At 41.2% G+C, this 20,463-nt stretch overlaps 1 protein-coding gene across 1 annotated transcript in view; it reads right to left on the bottom strand.

The window, feature by feature from the left end:
- TRAF1 (TNF receptor associated factor 1) overlaps nucleotides 1-20,463 on the bottom strand; it is a 65,874-nt gene that overhangs the window by 38,020 nt on the left and 7,391 nt on the right. The window contains exons 3-5 of the mRNA XM_050926704.1: nucleotides 19,869-19,944; nucleotides 18,286-18,384; nucleotides 6,768-6,895 (exon numbers count right to left, since the gene is read on the bottom strand). Coding sequence (XP_050782661.1) covers nucleotides 6,768-6,895; nucleotides 18,286-18,384; nucleotides 19,869-19,944 — 303 coding nt within the window. The remainder of the gene's footprint in view (nucleotides 1-6,767; nucleotides 6,896-18,285; nucleotides 18,385-19,868; nucleotides 19,945-20,463) is intronic.

Here is a 20,463-nt window from a genome sequence, read left to right as displayed (position 1 = left end):
TTTTTGCAACTGCCTCATATTTCAGTTTGTACTGCACTAGAATCCCCTGATCCTTTTCAGTAATTTCATTTAGACCACGTACCTAGGAAGGTTTCTTCATAAGAAGGGGGTTCTCCTTCTTCCCCCCGAGGACCAGTTGAGATAAGAATCAAAGTGGGAATTGAGGGCACTCCATACTTAGTAGGACTGGACCCTTACAGAGAAAGTTACAGGTGCAAATACTGCATCAGACCAGTGGTCCATCTAGTCCAGTCCTGTCCAAAAGTACTTCTTTGATTCTGTACGTATTTTCTGTACTGCTTTATAGAAAGGCTGAAAGAAACATTTAGGTAAGATCTTGAACTTCCTACCTCCCACCTCCCCCCCACCCCTTTATGTGATAAAAGAGTTATATTCATGTGTTGTTTGAAGAGCTCAGAAACATTCATCAGCTCCACTCACATAGCTGTTGTGTGACTCAGCTCTTTGGTTGCCTGCACAGTATAGTAATGTTCTGTTTTCAAGTGTGCTATCACATCTGTGGTACAGGCAAGAGAAAACGTTCCCAAGAATCTTTCCATTAAACTCCCACCTCCCTGTCTTAAATAGACAATGTTAAGTAATATAGGAAAAAATAGTATTTGTCATCATCTGGGAGATATATTCTCTAGATTTCCAAAGAGTAGTTTAGTTTAAAAATCAAGCACAGTTGGAGAGAACTATATCTAAAAAGAGAGCCACTTTTTATGTATGACTTACAATATTTATTCTCTCCCCAGAGTTGCACTAGTGGTGCTCATGCACTCACAACAGGACCATTTTGCAAGCACCCACTACTGTGAGTATTCTGCACTATAAGCACTGCTCCTAGTAGTGTTTGCACAACACAGCCTATAGAAACCATGATTGTTTTAAGATAGAGCAGGAAATGTTTGGATGAAATTGTTGGAAACTAATTTTATTTTCAGACTTCTGAGAGGTCAGCTGAAAACAACAGGAATTAAACACGCACTGAAAATCTGCTGCAAAACAGACAGGGTCTCTTTATGTAACATAATAGATGGGCAGCTGCTCAGTTTTCTTTACCATTTCAAGCTCTGTTATCTATAACAGAAAACATTTGAGCTCGTTTTGTTTCATGGCCCAAGACTTTTCAAATCACAGCTGTCAGCTAATCTACTGATGGAATTTAGAGATGAATAACTAGCATTTTGTGGTGGCTGGTATTTTCAGAGAGAAGGGTCAAATTCTTTTAGGAGTTCAAGCAGTTGCTGCAAGAGGTTTCCCATATTTATGTTCTCAGCCCTTTAATTTTATTCATTAAAAATCTCCTCCTTGGACCAAATTCCTCTCTCAGTTAGACCCATACAATCTTACTAGAGTCAATGGGGTTTCAGGAGTGTCACCAAGAGCAGAATTTGGTCCTTTGCTTTGTCAGAAAATGATTAGCAGCTAACTAAAAACAAGAATGAGGAAAAGGGGATTGGGGTTACAAAACTAGGTAAATGTAAACTTCACACAGTGTAGTCTTATAATAAGAGCAGGAGACTGGGGGGTCAGAACTTCTGGATTCTAATCCAGCTGCTGCCATAGCTTCCCTATATGGTGCCTGGCAAATCACTGAGACCTGTGCATGAAAAGTGCTATATATAAGCTAAGTATTAATATTAATTACTATCGTTGCACATGCAAATGGCTAATTATAGCAATGTGGGTATGCAATTACCTGATTTGTACATGCAGTCATGGTAACTGCATGTGTAACCTTTTAAAAATCAGGATTCTAATTTCAATAAGATATTTGATGGTGAAAATGTGAAAGTGGCCACATGATCTAAGTTTTGGTAAGGTTAATGTTTAAACTGATGGCCTTCAAAATAAGGCCCCCTTAGTGAGTGGGAGTTTGGGTTGAATAATAATTGCAGGATTGGCCCCTAATACCATTCCATCTGTACTTCCAGCTTTGATGTGGTGCAAGTTTATTCATAGATGTTCTGTTTTCTGAGCGCAAGATAGACAGTGTCGCATACCATAGCATTGTCCTTTATGCTACCAAAATTAAATATGGAAACACTGACACAAACAGAACTCGAGTGGTGTGAATGGCTAGTGGTAAAGATCAGTCAGTGTTTCCATTATAAACCTCTGCTTTCATAGTTCTAGAACTAGGACCATACAATTCACATTGGGTTGAAATATGACGCAGAAATTCTCAGCCAGGGTATGAATTACTTTTTTTTTTTTAAAGAGAATATGCCTGGGTGTGGCCATTTTTAAGTGGGAGTTCAAAGAAATAGAAGTTAATGGTTTCAGAGGGGAGGCCATAATACAGTTGGGTCAATTTCAGTTTCTGAATGAGAGAGACACAAAAAACCTCAATGTGCTAACAATACTGTATGTCTCTGCTGTATGTTAAGTGAGTCTATTCCCTCTCTTTCGCCTTCATAGTTCTGTAAAATATTACACCTTTATCTTAAAAGGCACTGAATTACACAAAGAAACTAAAGATAAGTTTTTGGTACTTTCCAAACTTGAGATATTTCCTCTGGTAAATTTCCCCCACATGAGATCAGTTAACTGAAAACAGGATGTGGCTCACAAAGAGATTAAGATTTGAAGCTTAACTATATTATAGACCCATTGCACTGATGTTGGCTTTGCAGGGGTAGTGTATTAGTATATAGGCTGGTTTATCAATTTTATATCTAAGGGGAAATGTAATGCAGGGACATTTAGATTCAGGGTAAAATTTCCATTAGCACATAAATTACTTAGGACTTTCAGTGATCCATAGGTTCCTAAACACAACAAGGAGTCCAGTGGCACCTTAAAGACTAACAGATTTATTTGGGCATAAGCTTTTGTGAGTAAAAACCCCAACTTCTTCAGATGCATGGAGTGAAAATTACAGATGCAGGCATTATTATACTGACACCTGAAGAGAACGGAGTTACCTCACAAGTGGAGAACCATTGCTGACAGGGCCAAATTCAATCAGGGTGGATGTAGTCCACTCCCAATAATTGAGGAGGAGGTGTCAATACCAGGAGAGGGAAAGGTGCTTTTCTAGTGAAGTTCCTAAGTGTCTAAATCACTTTTGAAAATGGGATTTAGGCTTATAAGTGACTTTTAGGTGCTTTTGAAAATTTTACTTCAAAGTATTTACAACATTTTCTGGGCCAAGAGTCCCAGTTTGAAGATAGACACAAAATGAATGGGATCTGGATGCTCATTCAATGCATAGTTTTAAATTAATATAAAATGGCTGAAAATGTAGGTATGTGGTAGGAGGGACCCTGAAAAATTGTTAAAACTAGAAAAAAAAACCTAAGTTAAAAAAACAAGGTCAGTCTCTCAATGAGACATAATACTTCCAGTAGTTACAGTTGAGGACTCAAAGTCACGATTCTTGACTGTATTTCCTATTCTGCCACTGAGTTGTTTTTAACTTTGAGTACATCACCTCTTTGACTGACTTTACCCACTTATACAATAGGGGTACTAATAGCTATGTACTTTCCTTCCAGAAGTGTCATGGGGCTTATTAATGTTTGCACTGTGCTTTGTGATATTCAAATTAAAAGTGCTCTAAAAGAGTAAAGTATTATTGGATTCCAGTCCAGAGCAAAGTGACAGCTTTGCCACCATCCCATGACTGGTCTCGGATACATTCTTTTAGGTTGCTTTTGTTGTAATACCTCCCACTGTACTTACTGCTGGTTTTACCTTTTGTGTGTTACATTTACACACTGCAGACCTGGTCCAACTTTGATTGAATTAGATGGAAAGATTTCCACTAACTTCAATGGAAGGTGAATTGTACTCTGGCACCGATGTTGGGAATCAATATTTTTCCCTTGATCCACACACTATATTTTTCCAGTTTATATTTACTGTAACATACTATTATCCTCAGTTTACTAGTGAAGAAATTAATTTCAGGAACAGCTGTTTGGGAACATCACTTTGGCACTTGTCAAAAAATGTAAGAAGTGTCCCATGCTGATCTTGTTTTAGTCATTCACTAAAGTAGTTTCAGTGATACAAATCAAGGAGTCATCTTAGGCAAGAGAAGGTCCAAAGACTAAAATGTGTCTCCCTGTCATGATTTGCTCATTAACTTTTGCAAACTACCCTATTGCAGGACAAAAATTAACTGAGAAGAGTACCTGCCTCTGGTTTTAAGCATCCTGATTATTCAAGCCCTGTCTACTCTAAGGAAACCCACAACAATGCAACTGTATTGCTGTCACTACTTCAGTGCAAACATCTAATGTAGACATGCTAAACTGGCACAAAGCTGGTCTTACACAGGGCAGTTTACTTCGGCCTCTCACCAGATTACACTATGCTTTGCACCGGTACAGCCAGTCTACAAAAACCAGGGGGTTTTGCTGCTGTAACTATATTACTGTTGTTACTATAATTACATTAATGTGTTTATACCAGTGTGAATTTCCTTAATGTAGACAGGGCCTGATTGTGACTGGAAAATTCCTACCTGCTCATTTCCTTTCTAATTGCTTTGGAGGAAACACTGGGGATATGGCTATGCCCACCTGTCAGGCTGTCAAAGAGTTCTTCCAAAGCTCTGGAGGTAACACTTGGAAAACCAAGCTAAAATGTAACATCTCCTCACTGTGAAACAAATGGCAAAATATGAACGTTCCATCTCTATATACACCAATTCACTGTTTGCTATGGAACCCCTCATTAACATAGGTAAACCTAGTGCCTTTGGTGGGACAGATTAGTGGAAACATTTACAGGAGAAAGGAAATGAGCAGATAAGACATTCCTACTCTCTTACATAACGTCTCCATTAATCCTTACTGAAGGAAAACAACAAGAAGCAAATGGGGTAGAGGAGAAGGCGATAGTAAACCTAGTGGTTTGGAGCTGTGCTCCGGCTCCATTCCAGCTCCAGGCAAAAACCTGCAGCTCCACTGCTCCGGAGCTGCTCTGCGCTCCAGCTCTGGGCTCTATTCCAAAGCCCTGCCCAGCGGGACCCTTGATATTTAGCTGACTGGAGCACCCTTGTCCTCGAGACATCAGCGGATGCTTAAAAGATGAGCTTGTAATCCTTGATGGAAATAGGAAGAGAGAACTACGTTGCAGCCTTGTATCTCTCTTCCACTGAGTAGCTGTAACGTCATTGGGATTGGTTTTTCTGAGGTTACAGCTTTGCAACAGTGTATCCAGCTCTCAATAGAAGGTTTAAAATGATATTTGACCTTTGCATGTTGGACGCTATGAGAGAAATCATGCTTAAGCTTCCTTGAAATGTATGTAATTGTTTTAAGCAGTACAAGGCCCCTGCAGTCATCCAAAGCATGCCAAACTATTTCTTGAGGGAGTTTCTTTTATAAACACTTGAGTATTGTTTAATTTTAACTAAAGCTCAATAAAAACACCTGAAGTTAAAGTGAATCCACCTGATTGTACTGTCTGCTTAGTAGGGCTGTTTTTAATCACACAAGGAGAACAGGATATTGCCCAGGGCAGCAAAGTGTACAAGGACTGTTTATTTGAGTGACTGAGTGTAGTCCATCAGGAATGTACATATTGTCCAGTTAGCCTAGGGTAGCAACTCCTGTAGGATCACAGCACCGGCTTCTCAGTTCATCAGTAAATAACTCAGCTCACTACAGATTCTGAGCCTTGCTATCTGCAGACCACCCACAGTGCACAAAGCACCTAGATGCACTAATCACACAAATTGATTTCCTTGCCTTTTACTTTTCTCAGCTGAAGCACATAAGCAAGAGAAAATCACCCCTCCTTGCTCTCTTCAGTCAAACATCAGCTTCTGGAAGAAGCCACACACAAATGCTTTCATTCCTATGTTGTAGGATCACTCACACTCTGGTAACTCCATATGTTGTTCTGTGAATAATGGTGACTTATGAAAAGAGCCAAGATTTTCAAATACAACTGCTAACTCGGGGTGCCCAATGTGAGATGCCTTACTGTGGCCTGATTTTCAGAAGGCGGGTGCTCGGCACTTTCTGAAAATCCAGCTCCTTTAAAGAGTGTCAAGCTGGGCTCCCAAAACTGAGACACTGACAATCACTAGTCACTTTTAAAAATGTTGGACTAGACCTTTATTATTATTTATAGATCACCTATATGCTAACATGGCACTTTCCAAAACACACCGCAAGAAAAGGGTCCATCCCCCTGCATCTTATAATCCAACTCAAATTTCAGTGGCACGTCTACAGTGCTTTCCATAGGAGGATCTCCAAGTGCTTTACAAACATGACTGAGACAAGCTCCACAACACCCTTCGCAATGACTTATCGTCATCCCTATTTTACAGATAGGCACAGAGAAGTTAAGTGCATTGCTCAAGGTTGCACAGGAGGACCCTTGCACAACTAGGAACAGAACCTGTTTTTTTCCTCCTCCCAGTCTACATGATCATGCTTCTTCCCACATACAGGCACAGAGACACGACTGATGTAGGAAATCAAAGTATTCACAGAGTAAGAGGATTTTAAGGAGGAATTTGAAGGAAACAATAGGGTGCTTAGTACCTTCAAAAGAGGAAACTTTTTCAAGCATGGAGTGGCATGGAGAGTAAAAGTGAAAACGGGAGAAGGTGGATGTGGAACAAGGCAAATCTGCATCTTATCTATGTGCAAGCTAACTGTCTCCATGTCTAGATTCAGGAACAAAGTCATCTTGTGAGGTCAAGTAACTCAGCATCTTTGTCTATGACAAAGAGTACATCATTGTATACAAGTTCCCAGAAGCGTCCTTGGAACGCAGCCAAGGAAACAGACCTTGAAACTCCATATGGAACGTCTGCATCTCGAACTGGACGCTGGAACCATAGTGCAAATGGGTGGGACACAAAGTATTTGGGAAACGAATGCTTCCATCTGTTCCAGTTTGGTGTCAATGGGTCTTCCTGAAAGAAGCAGAAACACAGACATGTTGCACAATCTAATGCAGCAATATTTTATCTGTTTAATTAAAAGCATACCTAACTCTTTCCACTCTAATTAACTTTTGTTTCATAGGCTAGGATTGGAATGTATCACTTGTGAACAAGCTTATGGGAAGGAGTGCCCTCTACTGGGGCTGTCTCTTTAGGGAGCTGTTCAGTTCAGAACTGGTGACCAAAGAAGGAGAAATAACAAGCCACATGTACCAGGTACAAACAGAGTTGTACGAAACTTGCTGGTTTTGGGCCATGAGGATTTGGTTTCAATCCATGTTGGTTCAGACACCCTGCCCTAAATTCACCCTGATATAAATCTATTTTCTCCAGCTGAGTTTCATGAGGGATGAATTTGACCTCCTGAGTTTCACTTTGAATTTTGGATGCTAACCCTAGACTGAAAGTGAAAGTTGATTCTGCCAAGTTTCTCCTAGTGTCATGTGGAAACTGTGCAAAATGGTGAATTTCACTCAGCTTTGATGGGAAGCCACAAATGGCACCAAGGTCATTCAACTGATTCACAGAGAGACTGGCTTGAGTTATTTTTGCATAACCACAAGGTGGGCAAGTTTCATAATTTTGGGTTTCTTATGAAAATGTTGCAGAGCTCTAAATGGGAGAGGGTGCTCCTATGGTAAAAGGGGCTATGTCTCACTCCTTCCTTGCAGCCACCATGCCCTGAGAGATCCATTCCAGTGGTCAATGTTTCTGTCACAAGAAAACCCAAAAAGTTTTGTTACGAAAAACAATCTTTACAAGAGGCCACAAGTTAACAGGTGTGTTGTAAACAAGACACGAGAAGTCATTCTTCCGCTTTACTCTGCGCTGGTTAGGCCTCAACTGGAGTATTGTGTCCAGTTCTGGGCACCGCATTTCAAGAAAGATGTGGAGAAATTGGAGAGGGCCCAGAGAAGAGCAACAAGAATGATTAAAGGTCTTGAGAACATGACCTATGAAGGAAGGTTGAAGGAATTGGGTTTGTTTAGTTTGGAAAAGAGAAGACTGAGAGGGGACATGATAGCAGTTTTCAGGTATCTAAAAGGGTGTCATCAGGAGGAGGGAGAAAACTTGTTCACCTTAGCCTCCAATGATAGAACAAGAAGCAATGGGCTTAAAATGCAGCAAGGGAGATTTAGGTTGGACATTAGGAAAAAGTTCCTAACTGTCAGGGTAGTTAAACACTGGAATAGGTTGCCTAGGGAAGTTGTGGAATCTCCATCTCTGGGGATATTTAAGAGTAGGTTAGATAAATGTCTATTAGGGATGGTCTAGACAGTATTTGGTCCTGCCATGAGGGCAGGGGACTGGACTCGATGACCTCTCGAGGTCCCTTCCAGTCCTAGAGTCTATGAGTCTATAAGTTCTGGCCCCTCAGAAGGAACCATTCCAAGATGGTAGCTGCCAGCACCTCCTCTCAGATGTCTAGATATCTTTCCACAACTGCTGGGAATAATAAATAATACTTGCCCTGCTATAGTGCCTTCCATTCAAAGATCCCAAAGCACTTTGCAAATGTTAATGAGCTGAGTCTCATAATAACCCCTCCTCCCCCCAGTGAAATAAGGCACAGGAAGGCTAAAGGCCAGGATTTCAAAAATGGCCTCTGATTTTGTGTGTCTCAGGTTTGGGTGCCCAACTAGAGATACCTTGGGCTTGATGTTCAAGATTCTGAATATTTATAGCTCCCATTGACTTTAAATGGCATTGCAAGGGGTCAGTGTCCCTGACAAGCAGGACCAAGGTGCCTCCAGTTGGGCACCCAAAGTCAGAGACCATTGGATGAAGATCATTCTGTAAACGACTTGTCAAAGATTATGCAGTAAGTCTGTGGCAGAACCTCAGCCTCCTGACTGCCAGTCCTATTCTATAGCCACAAGACATGCTGCTTCTCAGGAGGCCCAACCCTCATCCCACAGAAGACAATAGGAAACATTTGCTAAAACAGCTTTTCAATACATAATAATATGAAGATCTTAAGGTCTGATACATCACAAGCTAACCGATATAGAAACTATTTATAATCCTTTTAGGACTTTAAATCTGTCAGTGGTCCAGGACTGAATATTCCCCATTGTAGGCCTTGTCTGGTGTAATTTTCGGTAGAAATTTCTCATTTGTGAAAGACACATCAGGCTGATTTTCAGAAATAAGTAAATAAAATAGTGGCTGTTCAAGAGCTACTCACACTCAGAGATGGATTGGGGGTAGAGTGTGAGTGAGATCAAAGATGCATGATAAATGCATGTGTCATATAGCACTGCAGTGTATTACATGGCTGTGAGCAACACACATGTGGGGTGTGTATACTGAAAGTCAGATCCCTGGCTGGAGTAAAATGGAATAGCAGAGCTGAAGATATGACCCTGTATGTATGCATGTATAAGTTTTGTAAGAAAAAGTTTTCCTTTCAAAAGAGATTTCCAAATTACTTGTGTTTTTGTAAATCAGTAAAAGAAAAGTTAATTACAGGGCCAACTCCTCAGCTGCTGTAAATAAGTACAGTTCAATTAAAGTCAACACAGTCACACCTATTTACATTAGCTGGCTGGGGATGTGGGCCATAGCACTTCAATATATATTTTAGAGAGACCGTAATAGCCTGTGAGAAAAGAATGCACTGTTGTGTTTACTCTTGTAAGGCGAAGCTAGACAATGCAAGTCCGAGAGCGAAATTCCTTGAAACCAACTTGTAGCATACTAGAACCAGACTCCCAGTCTTTCTGTTTCTCTTGGAGTTTTATTTTACCAGCATCAGCAGGGCTGCAGTTATTAAGAGTAAATTGATTTTCCATTGTAACCCCCAATTCCTGTGCTTTAATATCTCAGCGGATTCAAAATGCATCCCATGTCGTGTAATTTTATTTTTGTATTTTTTTTTGTAATAAAACAAACCACCTAGTTTGGGATGTTAGTTACTGATTAGCAAATAAATAACTGAATCCTAATTTGAACCACAGCACTGCAGGGAAAGTATGTATTTAAACAACATTAGTAAATATAACTATTTATCGGTAAATAGTTACCTGTATATTAAGTATATTGCCTGTTACTGTAGAGAGTGCGCTGGATGTGGCAGTTTTTATTTAGAATTTCTCTGGTATTGTTGGTCTAAACTTGAATGTTCCTTTCATGTAGATTATGGGGTTTGAGTTAAGTTACTGTTCTCCAGGAAATCAGTTGTTGCTTAGATTTGTATCCAAATTTATTCAGAACTTGAAAAGCAGTCTTTATCACAAGGAATGGAACACTGTAATGACTTGGCAATTGGCAAAACCAAACTCCCAGCTCCCAAGAGAGTGAAAAAGCCAAAATCAGATATTTTTCCTAATTAGAGGTGAAAACATTATTAAATATCTTAAAAATTGAAAGCATATGTTAACTCCAATAAGTTGGGTTTTTTTACTGGAAAATTACCTGTGTCCTTGCCAAATTTCAGTGGGTTCTGAAGTGGGATTCCAACAGGAGATTAAAAAACATTTTGCCAACAGATATTCATAGTCATTAACATTTGGATAGCCTGTGGATAAGCATCCATAGATGAGATCAAATGAAACAAGAGATTGATAGCAACACTGAGCTGGCAGCCTTTGGTGGTAGAATGATTGTAACATAGTGGTGCTATGTATGTCTTTAAAGATGGTGAGCAAATACCTCCCAAACTTTTTTGTCAATATTCACTCAAATAAAAAAAAATAGTTTGCTTAGTCGGAGTTTACTCACCTTTTGTGTTCATTCCTGCAACTATTCCTGTGAAGGAGTTTACTGGCAGGAATGTTTGTGGAAACAGCAATTTGGTAATATTTATGGAAAGTGAATTCTGATCTTGTAAACATAAAGAATTTCACTGGGGCCCTGATTCTAAGCTAGATGTTCATCTAGCCAGGGTACTGAATCAACACCATATAAATGTGTCCAGTGCAATGTAAACAATGCAGCATTGATTATGTAGTGTTTATATACACCATCTACCGACCAAATATTATTCACAGAAACTATTTGGTGAATAATTTTGAATAATGAATTAATTTGAGAAAATCGTAAGGTACTCGTGGACAATTCATGAGTAGAAGAAAGAGACTACATGATGGGTTGAATAGATTATTCACTATGAATTATTTGCTTTGCTCTAATTGGTAAAGAAAATAAAATGAAGAATTAGAATAATAAAGAATAATATAATATTTTACATAGTGGTTTCATCACAAAGTGCTAACATTCCAACCTGTGCAGAGAGTCAGCACAAGACCTAAGTACTACGGACGACCACAACACTGAGCTGAATTTCAGACAAAGGAGTTCAAAGAACTTCACAAATTGCACCAGTGAAACACAGCCAGCTCTGGAGCAGACAGCAGTAACCACATACAGCTCCCTACAAAACAGTGGAGAACCAGAATACTGGAGCAAACTTCTATTCTACAGAAAGTGCCATGAATGTCCATACAGACTAAACTATGCTTCTATAGTCTTACCTGAAGGAACTATTCACACACACACATATACAGCAGAGCCTGAAACATAATCACTAACATTAGTCATGCAGCTAGAACAGTATCTAATATTCTGTTCCAGCTTCTTATCTCTGCATCAACAGGCTGGAAGTGTTATAAAGGTAGCATGCACAGAACCACCAGTGGGATCACCTTGGATTGTTCTCTAGCAACCTCTCTTATTTCACTGTAAAATACAACACTGATTTTACCAAAAGGGAGAAGAATAAAAAATTAAAAAGAGGTAGGTGGGTAGGTGATTCGTTATTTATTGCAGGGATATGGGCAGCAGAGAAGTTATATAGTCACAGAACTATTGGAATGTGCCCAGCTCTCTGAACCCTATTTCTTTCACAAGTCATCGAATCCTATTTACTGGGACAGCCTCTGAATCACATGATTCATACTTTATGCTACTGTATGACCATGCAAGAAATTGAGCCATCCTGCAAGAAACCCGGAGCAGCATGTTTGGTGAAGTCTTGCACATGCAGTTGTCCAGTGTCAGGCAAAGAAGTAAGAGCTTTGGGAAGTGGGCGTGTTTAAAGGAGTAGCATGTGCTGCCTCCAGTTAACTGCTGCCTAACTCCCGCTGGTATAAGAAAGAGGAGGGGCTTTATCCACGGTCATTTCCCTGAGGGCCAGATAGTACAGCTAGGCTCCTTGCTCAGCCCCAAGCAGAGTGCTAGGGCTAGAGTCATCCCTGTGGTGGTGCAGGAACTAGCAGGAGTGTCACAGTGGAAAATATTGAGAACAAGGGTAGCCTAGGCAGGAAGTTGCCCGGGGGTTGGATTACAGATGCAGCTTTCTGGATCTGAATGTCTGACCTTGCCCCCTATAACAGCATTGTCCTAGTTACAGACATTTTAGAATTAGCAGTATTCAGTGTGCTGTGGAGTTTCCAGGCAGTGCAGTTTATTTGTTGGCTACAGGAGTCTTTTGGCCAGCAGATGACAAACATTACTAATCTCTCTTTTATATTTACACTGGCACATGGCCAAGGTCTTCAGAGATTGTGATGATAAAGGGGGTTCATGTAGTGGGAGAGGATAGTGTAGACAGCTAATAAATACCAAGGTGGTAAATGGTTATAAATACCACAGATGATAGCTAGTACGACACATCTATGAAGAGCTAGAAAACACTTTGTCACCAGTACAGTCACAAGGCAGAGGAGGCAACCTCTAGGAGTGGGAGAGCAAAAGTGACATATAAAGGTGAGATCAGAAACAACTGGAAGCAGTAGGTCATGGCTGTACTTTATCTGATTCCAAACTGGGAAAGCAAACTGACCGCGCCTACCCCGAAGAGCTGCCTCTATCACACATATATACAAGAGAATCATGGGGCATTGTTCTGGTTTTTCATTGACCCAGTAGGCCTGGAGAAATAGACACCAATGAAAAGGTGGCCCTTTCTCTTAATCAGGGTGACCAGATGTCCCGTTTTTAAAAGGACAGTCTCATATTTAAGCCCTCCTGCAGGAGTCCCAACTTCTTCTTAAAAATGGGCAAATTGTCTGGAGACAGTATTTTCTGTCTCCCCCATCACTACTGTGCTGACCAGATCCCTGCTCACCAGCCGCCCACGATGAGTGGGAGGGTTCAGTGGCCAATGATGAGGATGGGTGTGCAAGGCTGGTGGCGGGGCGAAGCTGCAGCACACGAAGCTGGCCGCTCCCCCTGCTGGTCCCTCAGCACAGCCCCTGCTGTGTTCTGGTTCTTGGCAGGGCCCCATACCACATAGGGTGACCAGACAGCAAGTGTGAAAAATCGGTACGGGGGTGGGGGGTAATAGGTGTTTTTCTATGTAAAAAAAAAAACCTCCAAAAATCGGGACTGTCCCTATAAAATTGGGACATCTGGTCACCCTAGCCCCACAACCCTAACCCTAACCATTTCCTGCCAGCACTGGCTGCGCACTGCAAATGAGCAGGAAGAGACAAGCTCCCCTTCCTCCCCCCTGTGGCTGGAAGCAGCTCCCATCCCTTCCCTCCTGCACAGTGCCAAAGGGCTGCTGCTGGCCACATTCTAGTATCAACCCTACCAAAAATCTGGGGTGGGGGGGCATGTGACCCTGTGTGTGCCCCCCCCCATGTGTTGCCTTAGGAAGACGTGGCAGCAGGTACCAGGAGAGGCGGATCCATCCCAAGCTCAGCCAGGCATGGGGGGCAGAGACCACCAGGTAGGGCAGGGGGGTCGGTCGGTCACCCCCCATGTGAGAGAGATGTACAGCAGTGTGTGTGTTACGACTCCCTGTGTGAACCCCAAAGCCTTAAAGATAAGAAGGTAAATAAAAAGAATCCAACTATGCAGTATTTGTCTTTAATCGGGGCTCAGTCAACATGATACTAATTTGAACATTTGTACTGCATAGTTCTGACTGATTGCCATTGAAGTCGTTGGAAGGAGTAATTTTATTACGTGTCCCATATTCAGCATAAGGAAATATGGTCACCCTACTCTTAATTCCAGATGGTCTCAGATTCCTTTTGATTCATCACAACAAAATAAAAATGATATGGTATCTTAGACTTGAACCCTACTGTCTCAGACAAGCAATTTTATCCTTTAACTGACACTTGGTCATGACATATATTTCAAGATGAGTCAAGAAGGAATGACAATAGTCATGTAAAGATACACTAGTTTAAAAAGTAGTGACTGTTAACTTGCAAATCGGATCACATACTTTTCCTTTGTTATTGCAGGAGATTCTATAATTCAAAAAAGGTTCTGATATGGCACTGTGCTAATCCTAATTTGATCTGTTGAGGAGCCAGAAAGAGGTTAAATATACAGATGCTTTCTGCAGTGCTGGATGAGCAAAGGCTGAAAGAGTGGGAGGAAGTTTGGCTTCTCATCCCTGATTTGTCACAGTAGCTAGACCCAGCAGAGTAACATTCATGAATATACCATGGAGTGCGAGTTTCATATGTCACTGTGCACAATTTGGTGGAATTTGGTCTAGTCAATTGTATATTAGCTCAGGGCCAAGCAGATGAACTTGTTGAATGTGCCAGTATGAAAACCTCTCAGACTGAATTATCTGTTTAATAAGTCATTAAAGCACAAATGGGGAAGTTCTAAAAAGAAAAAGATATAAAAATGAGGATTTTGAGGCTTATGTTGTATTAACCCTAAGACATATTATTAGCTCAGTGATTCAGCCAATTCAAGCCTAACCTATCTGCCAAGAGAGTTCAGTGTGAACCAGTTTCGAAAGGTCTAAATAAACAAAGGGAAAAAGTTTTCACTCTTAAGCTATCTTGGAAATATATAAAATAAGGATTTTAAAACAAATGGCCCAAATTCTGCTCTTTCCTACAACCTCATTATTTTTAATGAGACCCTTTGTTTACAGAGATCAGTGCACATCACCGTAAGCACCTTTTAAAAAAAAATTTAGAAACCAATTTGATTTTAATGTGCTGATATAGTGAGGCATGATTTTTAGAAAAATCCTGCTTATACAGCATCCTAGTCATCCTGCCAAGTTTGATGGAATCAAGTCCAGTCATTTGCTTTCTATCAGAGGCAAGAAGAAATTTTGACTAATTTATACAGCCTTCTGGGCACAGTGCACTACATGTAATACATAGGTAGACTGGCAATCATGCATGCGGAGGTGGCACTTGGGCAGAGTATAAAACTGTCACATTCAAATGCCTGTTTCTTTGGAACCACTAGGGCTGAGATTCGGAGTCTGAAACATCTGGAAACTTCTGGCGGCACCTTAAAGACTAACAGATTTATTTGGGCATAAGCTTTTGTGGGTAAAACACCCACTTCTTCAGGTTTTTTACACACGAATGCTTATGCCCAAATAAATTTGTTAGTCTTTAAGGTGCCACTGGACTCTTCGTTGTTTTTGTGGATACAGACTAACATGGCTACCCCTTTGATATCTGGAGACTTGCACACCCTGTATATAAAACAACGAGGGAACATAAAAATACTTTATGTAACTCTGGATATAAAAGGGTCTTTCTGATGTTCAGTGTCCCCAGTGAAACTATAGGGTATGTTTCAAAATAAATTTGCATTTCCTAATCCAAATGGATCACTTTGGGCACTGAATTTCACAGAATATTTTATTCTCTAAGGGACCAATCCTGGCATTGAGCACCCCCACAACCTCATTGACTAAGGCCTGGTCTACACTTAAATTTAAGGGCGACACAGCAATGGTGCTCCGGGGTGTAAAAAATCCACACCCCTGAGCGCCGTAGCTATGCTGACCCAACCCTTAGTGTGGACAGTTAGGATGAGAAAAGAATGCTTCTTTTGACTCAGCTACCATCATTCAGAGAGGTGGTGTTCCAGTGGTGACAGAAAAACCCCTTCCACTGCTGTAGGCTATGTTACACTATCGGATTATGTTTCCATAATATATCTCTGTAGCTATGCTGCTCTATTCTCCATAGCGTAGGCATAGCCTAGAAGTCACGGGGAATGGCTGGTGATCAGAATCTCTTGGGATAATGTCATAATAAGTGTCTGAAGTCACTCAGCCTTCCTCTTCTAGCTTAACGAGCTGGAGACTATGGAAATTTTCTCATGTAATTTGCTCATTTTTAATGCATGAAGAGATGCATGCTAGTTCCCCCTGCACTAAATGGAGCTGAAGATGACGACACTTCTTGTTGGGAAGGTAACTTCCCCTAGATTTGCAACGTTTCAGATCCGTGCTTTTTTTAAATGGCTCAATGGCTTTACTATGCATTTAGAGAGAAAATTCTGGGTAAAAACAGAAAGCTACAAAGATTAGCACTTTTAAAAAGTCAATGCCAGACAATTATACTAATCCTGAAGGGGCAGCAGATCTATAAACTCGGGGGGACAATATTCAAAAGGGCCTAAGGGATATGTCTACACTGCAATGAAATAACCACAACTAGCCTGTGTCAGCTGACTGAGGCTCGCAGGGCTGTAAAATTGCAGTGTAGCAATTCAGACTTGGGCTGGAGCCCAGGCTTCCAGGACCCTCTCCCTTGTGGGGTCCCAGAGCTCAGGCTCTAGCTCAAGCCCAGATGTCTACACCACAATTAAACAGCCCCATAGCCCAAGCCCCTGAGCCTGGGTCAGTTGAGATGGGCCTGCTTCAGGAGTTTAACTGCACTCTAGACATGCCCTAAGTGCCATAGGAGATTAAGTTTTATTGAAAGACAAGAGGATTTAGGCTCCTAAGTGCATATGTCACTTTTGAAAACAAGACTTCAGTTCTAATGTCAGGTGCTTTTGAAAACTTTGTCCCAAGTTTCATTTCAGAAATTAGACTTGTGAATAGGACCACAGAATCCAACTAACACTCAACCAGGAAGGCCATATTTGTCACCATGGTTTCAGCTATATTAAGGCTGCTCAGAAGTTTCAAATTCCCTCAGCTGTAGATGCTTTTTATTAGCACTAAGATGTATTGATTTGCTGATTCTTAAAATAAATTAGTTGCCATTTTCCTGAGCCTGTTTGAAATAAAGGGGAAATGGCTTTAGGTAGCCATCTATTGGGTTTTTTTTCCCATTCCTTCCTTCCTTTTGTTTAGGGAGGCATGTAGTCCAGTGGATAGAATGCCCGATTGGGAATTAGGAGACTGGTTAATTTTCCTGCTCTGCCACTGACCTGCTGTGTGACCTTGGAAAAAATTACTTAACTGCTCTATGCCTCAGTTTCTTCATCTGCAAAATACAGATAATAATCCTTTCCAATCCTTTTAAGATCTATAGATACTGCCAAAAAGATTCACAAACACAGTAATGTTGTAGTGTTGGTAGGATGGGAGTTGTCAGGTTAAATGCTATTTACATGACAACAGAGCCACCCAGAGGGGGGAGGGCAAGAGGGGCAATTTGCCCCAGGCTTCACAGGGGCCCCCCCAAGAGTTTTTTGGGGCCCTTGGAGCGGGGTCCTTCACTCTCTCCAGGGGCCCCGGAAAACTCTCGCGAGGCCCGAGCCCCCAGAGCTTCTTCTGTTCCAGGTCGTCGTCGGCAATTTGGCGGCGGGGGGGGTCCTTCCACCCTGGGACCCGCCGCTGAAGTGCCCCAAAGATCAGCAGTGGGAGGTCCTTCCAGCACTTCGGTGGTGGGTCCTGGGGCAGGTCTTCGGCAGCAATTTGGCAGCGGGGGGTCCTTCCACCCTGGGACCTGCTGTTGAAGTGCTGGGTCTTCGGCGGCGGGGGCCCCCTGCCGCCGAAGACCCCAAGCCCCCTGAATCCTCTGGGCGGCCCTGCATGACAAATCCTGCCCCTATGGGCAGGGGAGGGGATGTACAATGCTAAACCTTATGCAAGGATCATTGTGCATAATGGAGCTGTGACAGTTCTGTGACAGTCATTATGCTCCAGCATATAGATTTTTGGTCATGGGGCCAGGGGTTCTAATGCTCCACATTCCTCTTGCAGAGATGGTCTAGAGGAGCTATAGGAAGCTACTGCAACCCTGAAGTTTCAATAGAGGCCATGAATGGGCTTTGAGGGAGGATTTCTTTCCTTTGGTCCTGACAGGACTCTCCAATGCACAACTTACCCTATTTAGCCCAGATGTATACAGGTGAGTCTCATCTTACGCGGGGGTTCCATTCCGCGATTAGTGCGTAAAGCGAAAACCGCATATAGTCAAAATTACATTGAGTTGAATGCCGGGCGGAATCACCCGCACTGCAGTACAGTATTAAAATTGTTATTTTTCTCTTTTCTGCCGACCGCGTAAAGCTGAAATTGCGCATGTTAAATGCACGTAAGATGCAACAGACCTGTATACATTGGTTAGAGTATTCTGTTGCAAACAAGTTCTTGCTCTTGCAAAGTCACTTCTCATAATCTATATCCTTATTTCTGACATGGCCCTTTCTTGACTTTAACAATCACTTACCTCATCTGGGTCCATTGGTTCAGACTGAAGAAAACCCTCCCTCAGACACTTGATTGTAAATCTTTCAATTTCCTTGCTCTTGACTTCATCTGGTTTTATCTGTAGCACAGTATGATTGAAACTGATAAAGAGAATGATGCAGAATATAACATTATATATGATCTGATTGCAATTTACATTGTGCAACCAGAATACTCAGAGGCAGCACACAGAGCTTCAGAAATAGAGACAATGCAGGTGAGGAGTGAGAAAACTTTTTAGCAATAAGAAAAACAAATAATTGGCCTTGTATTTTCAGGCCAGCCTCAGCATAGTCATGCTATTTAGTTCTTCCAACATAATATCATGTTAGCAGTCTTAATCATGAGCATGCATTTTTTGCTTAGAATGAAAATGCATCAAGAACATTTGTGTTATCAGTACCTATGAAATGTGCTGGTCTAAGTAAAGTGCAGTCTTCTAAATTTTTAAGAGATATATTTTGTATTGTATTTGAGATTTATGTAATTATCTCAAAAAATCGAAGATCTATCAAACGATACTACACCTTCCATCTGTGGATCTCAAAGCACTTTACAAAAAAACATCAATTCAGCCTCACAGCACCCTGTAAAATAGGTAAACATTGTTACCCCAATTGTTATCCCAAACAGAGATGGAGCTTTTTTACAGTGACTTGCCCAGGGTCAAATAGCAAGTCTGTTGGCAGAACCAAGAACAGAATCTAGATCATCTCATTTCCAGTATTGCAACTACAATACTGTTATACCTTTCCTATATAACATGATAAACTCTGCAAGATCCTCAAAGCTTGTCATCATCATACTGAGTCCACATAAACTGTTTTTACAGTGTACCAGACATTTACATGTATAATCCCTAATATTGATAATTTGGCTTATCCGTGTATCTCTGCCACAAATGTGAGGAGAAAAGGTGAATTAGTGTGCTGATTGAAATGTTCAACATTATCTGTTTCCATGAGAGGACAGCTAGATTTAATATAGACTTGCTTATCACATTACACACACACAAACACAATGGGAGTTGCACTTACATCCACCAGGGCTGAATTTGGCCCAGTGATCTTAGTCCCCTGCGGAGCTTACCTACAATGCAAGTTAAGGGCAGAACCTGTAGTTAACGGATATTTTAGCTGTGTGTGCCACAGTCATAATGTTATTTGAATATAGCTTAGGGTGCTTTTCATATATTAATTTCAATATGCTTTTTACATATTTTCTAGGTTGCCATGTTAGAAGGGATGGCTGAGTCAGTGTTTCTGAGGCTTTAAAATCAGACATGTGAAGAAAGAAGAGGAGTAAGGTGTCTGAGCATAGTCATCATCACCCATATGAGAGAAATAAGTCTCTAATACCCAGTTACACTCACCCAGCAACACATTAAACACTGCAGAAATAGAAAAGGAGCGTTCAAAGGCAGACTGTTTAGACAATCCCATCAAATATTTTATTGCAGTTCTCTCTGTCATTTGAGTTTATATCCTGGTATTATTGGGATATAGAGTTTTCTTCTTACGTTTCTTAGAAAAGCTTTGGGGATTAATGAGCAAAATTACTCACAGAGCCGAAGTTAAAAATTGCATCATCAGTGACTATTTTCTCTCCACACAGTAAACACTCTGGATCAGGGATGTTTCTGAGAGCAAAAAAAAGCAGTTTTAAAAGTAAAACTCTTAGAAATGTCATTGAATTTGGACAGCTAGTCTATGAAAACTAAAAACTCATACAAATTCATACTTTGGTCCACACTCTTCTCTCAGTTTTATCGGCAAATCAACTGGGTTGCACTAGTACTAGTGAAAAGGGAATTTGGCCCTTCACCTACCACCACTGAGGGGAAAATTCAAGCCTGACAACTAAGTTATACTAGAGATTGATTGGGCCCACTCCGCCTTGAGCACAGCTAATACAGTGTACAGATCTGGCATGATTTGGAACTGTTTGCAACAACCAAGCAAAGCATTAAAAATATATTAGTGACAGTTTAGCATCCATGGAAAGGAACTGGAATGATAGCCCTGGAGAACAAAGTCCTCTGTTTAGCCACAGAACAGGTATAGCATGGGCACTGGCACTACAATGTTCTCCACATAGCCAGGCAAATGTGATTCTCTCCTAGCATAAAGCGACGACCTCTGGGGTGCAGAGTCAGGCT

The sequence above is a fragment of the Gopherus flavomarginatus genome, chromosome 17, assembly GCF_025201925.1.
Source record: "Gopherus flavomarginatus isolate rGopFla2 chromosome 17, rGopFla2.mat.asm, whole genome shotgun sequence".
Classification (NCBI taxonomy): Eukaryota; Metazoa; Chordata; order Testudines; family Testudinidae; genus Gopherus; species Gopherus flavomarginatus.
The sequence above is the reverse complement of the archived record's forward strand: the minus strand, read 5'-3'. Positions and strand labels throughout refer to the sequence as shown.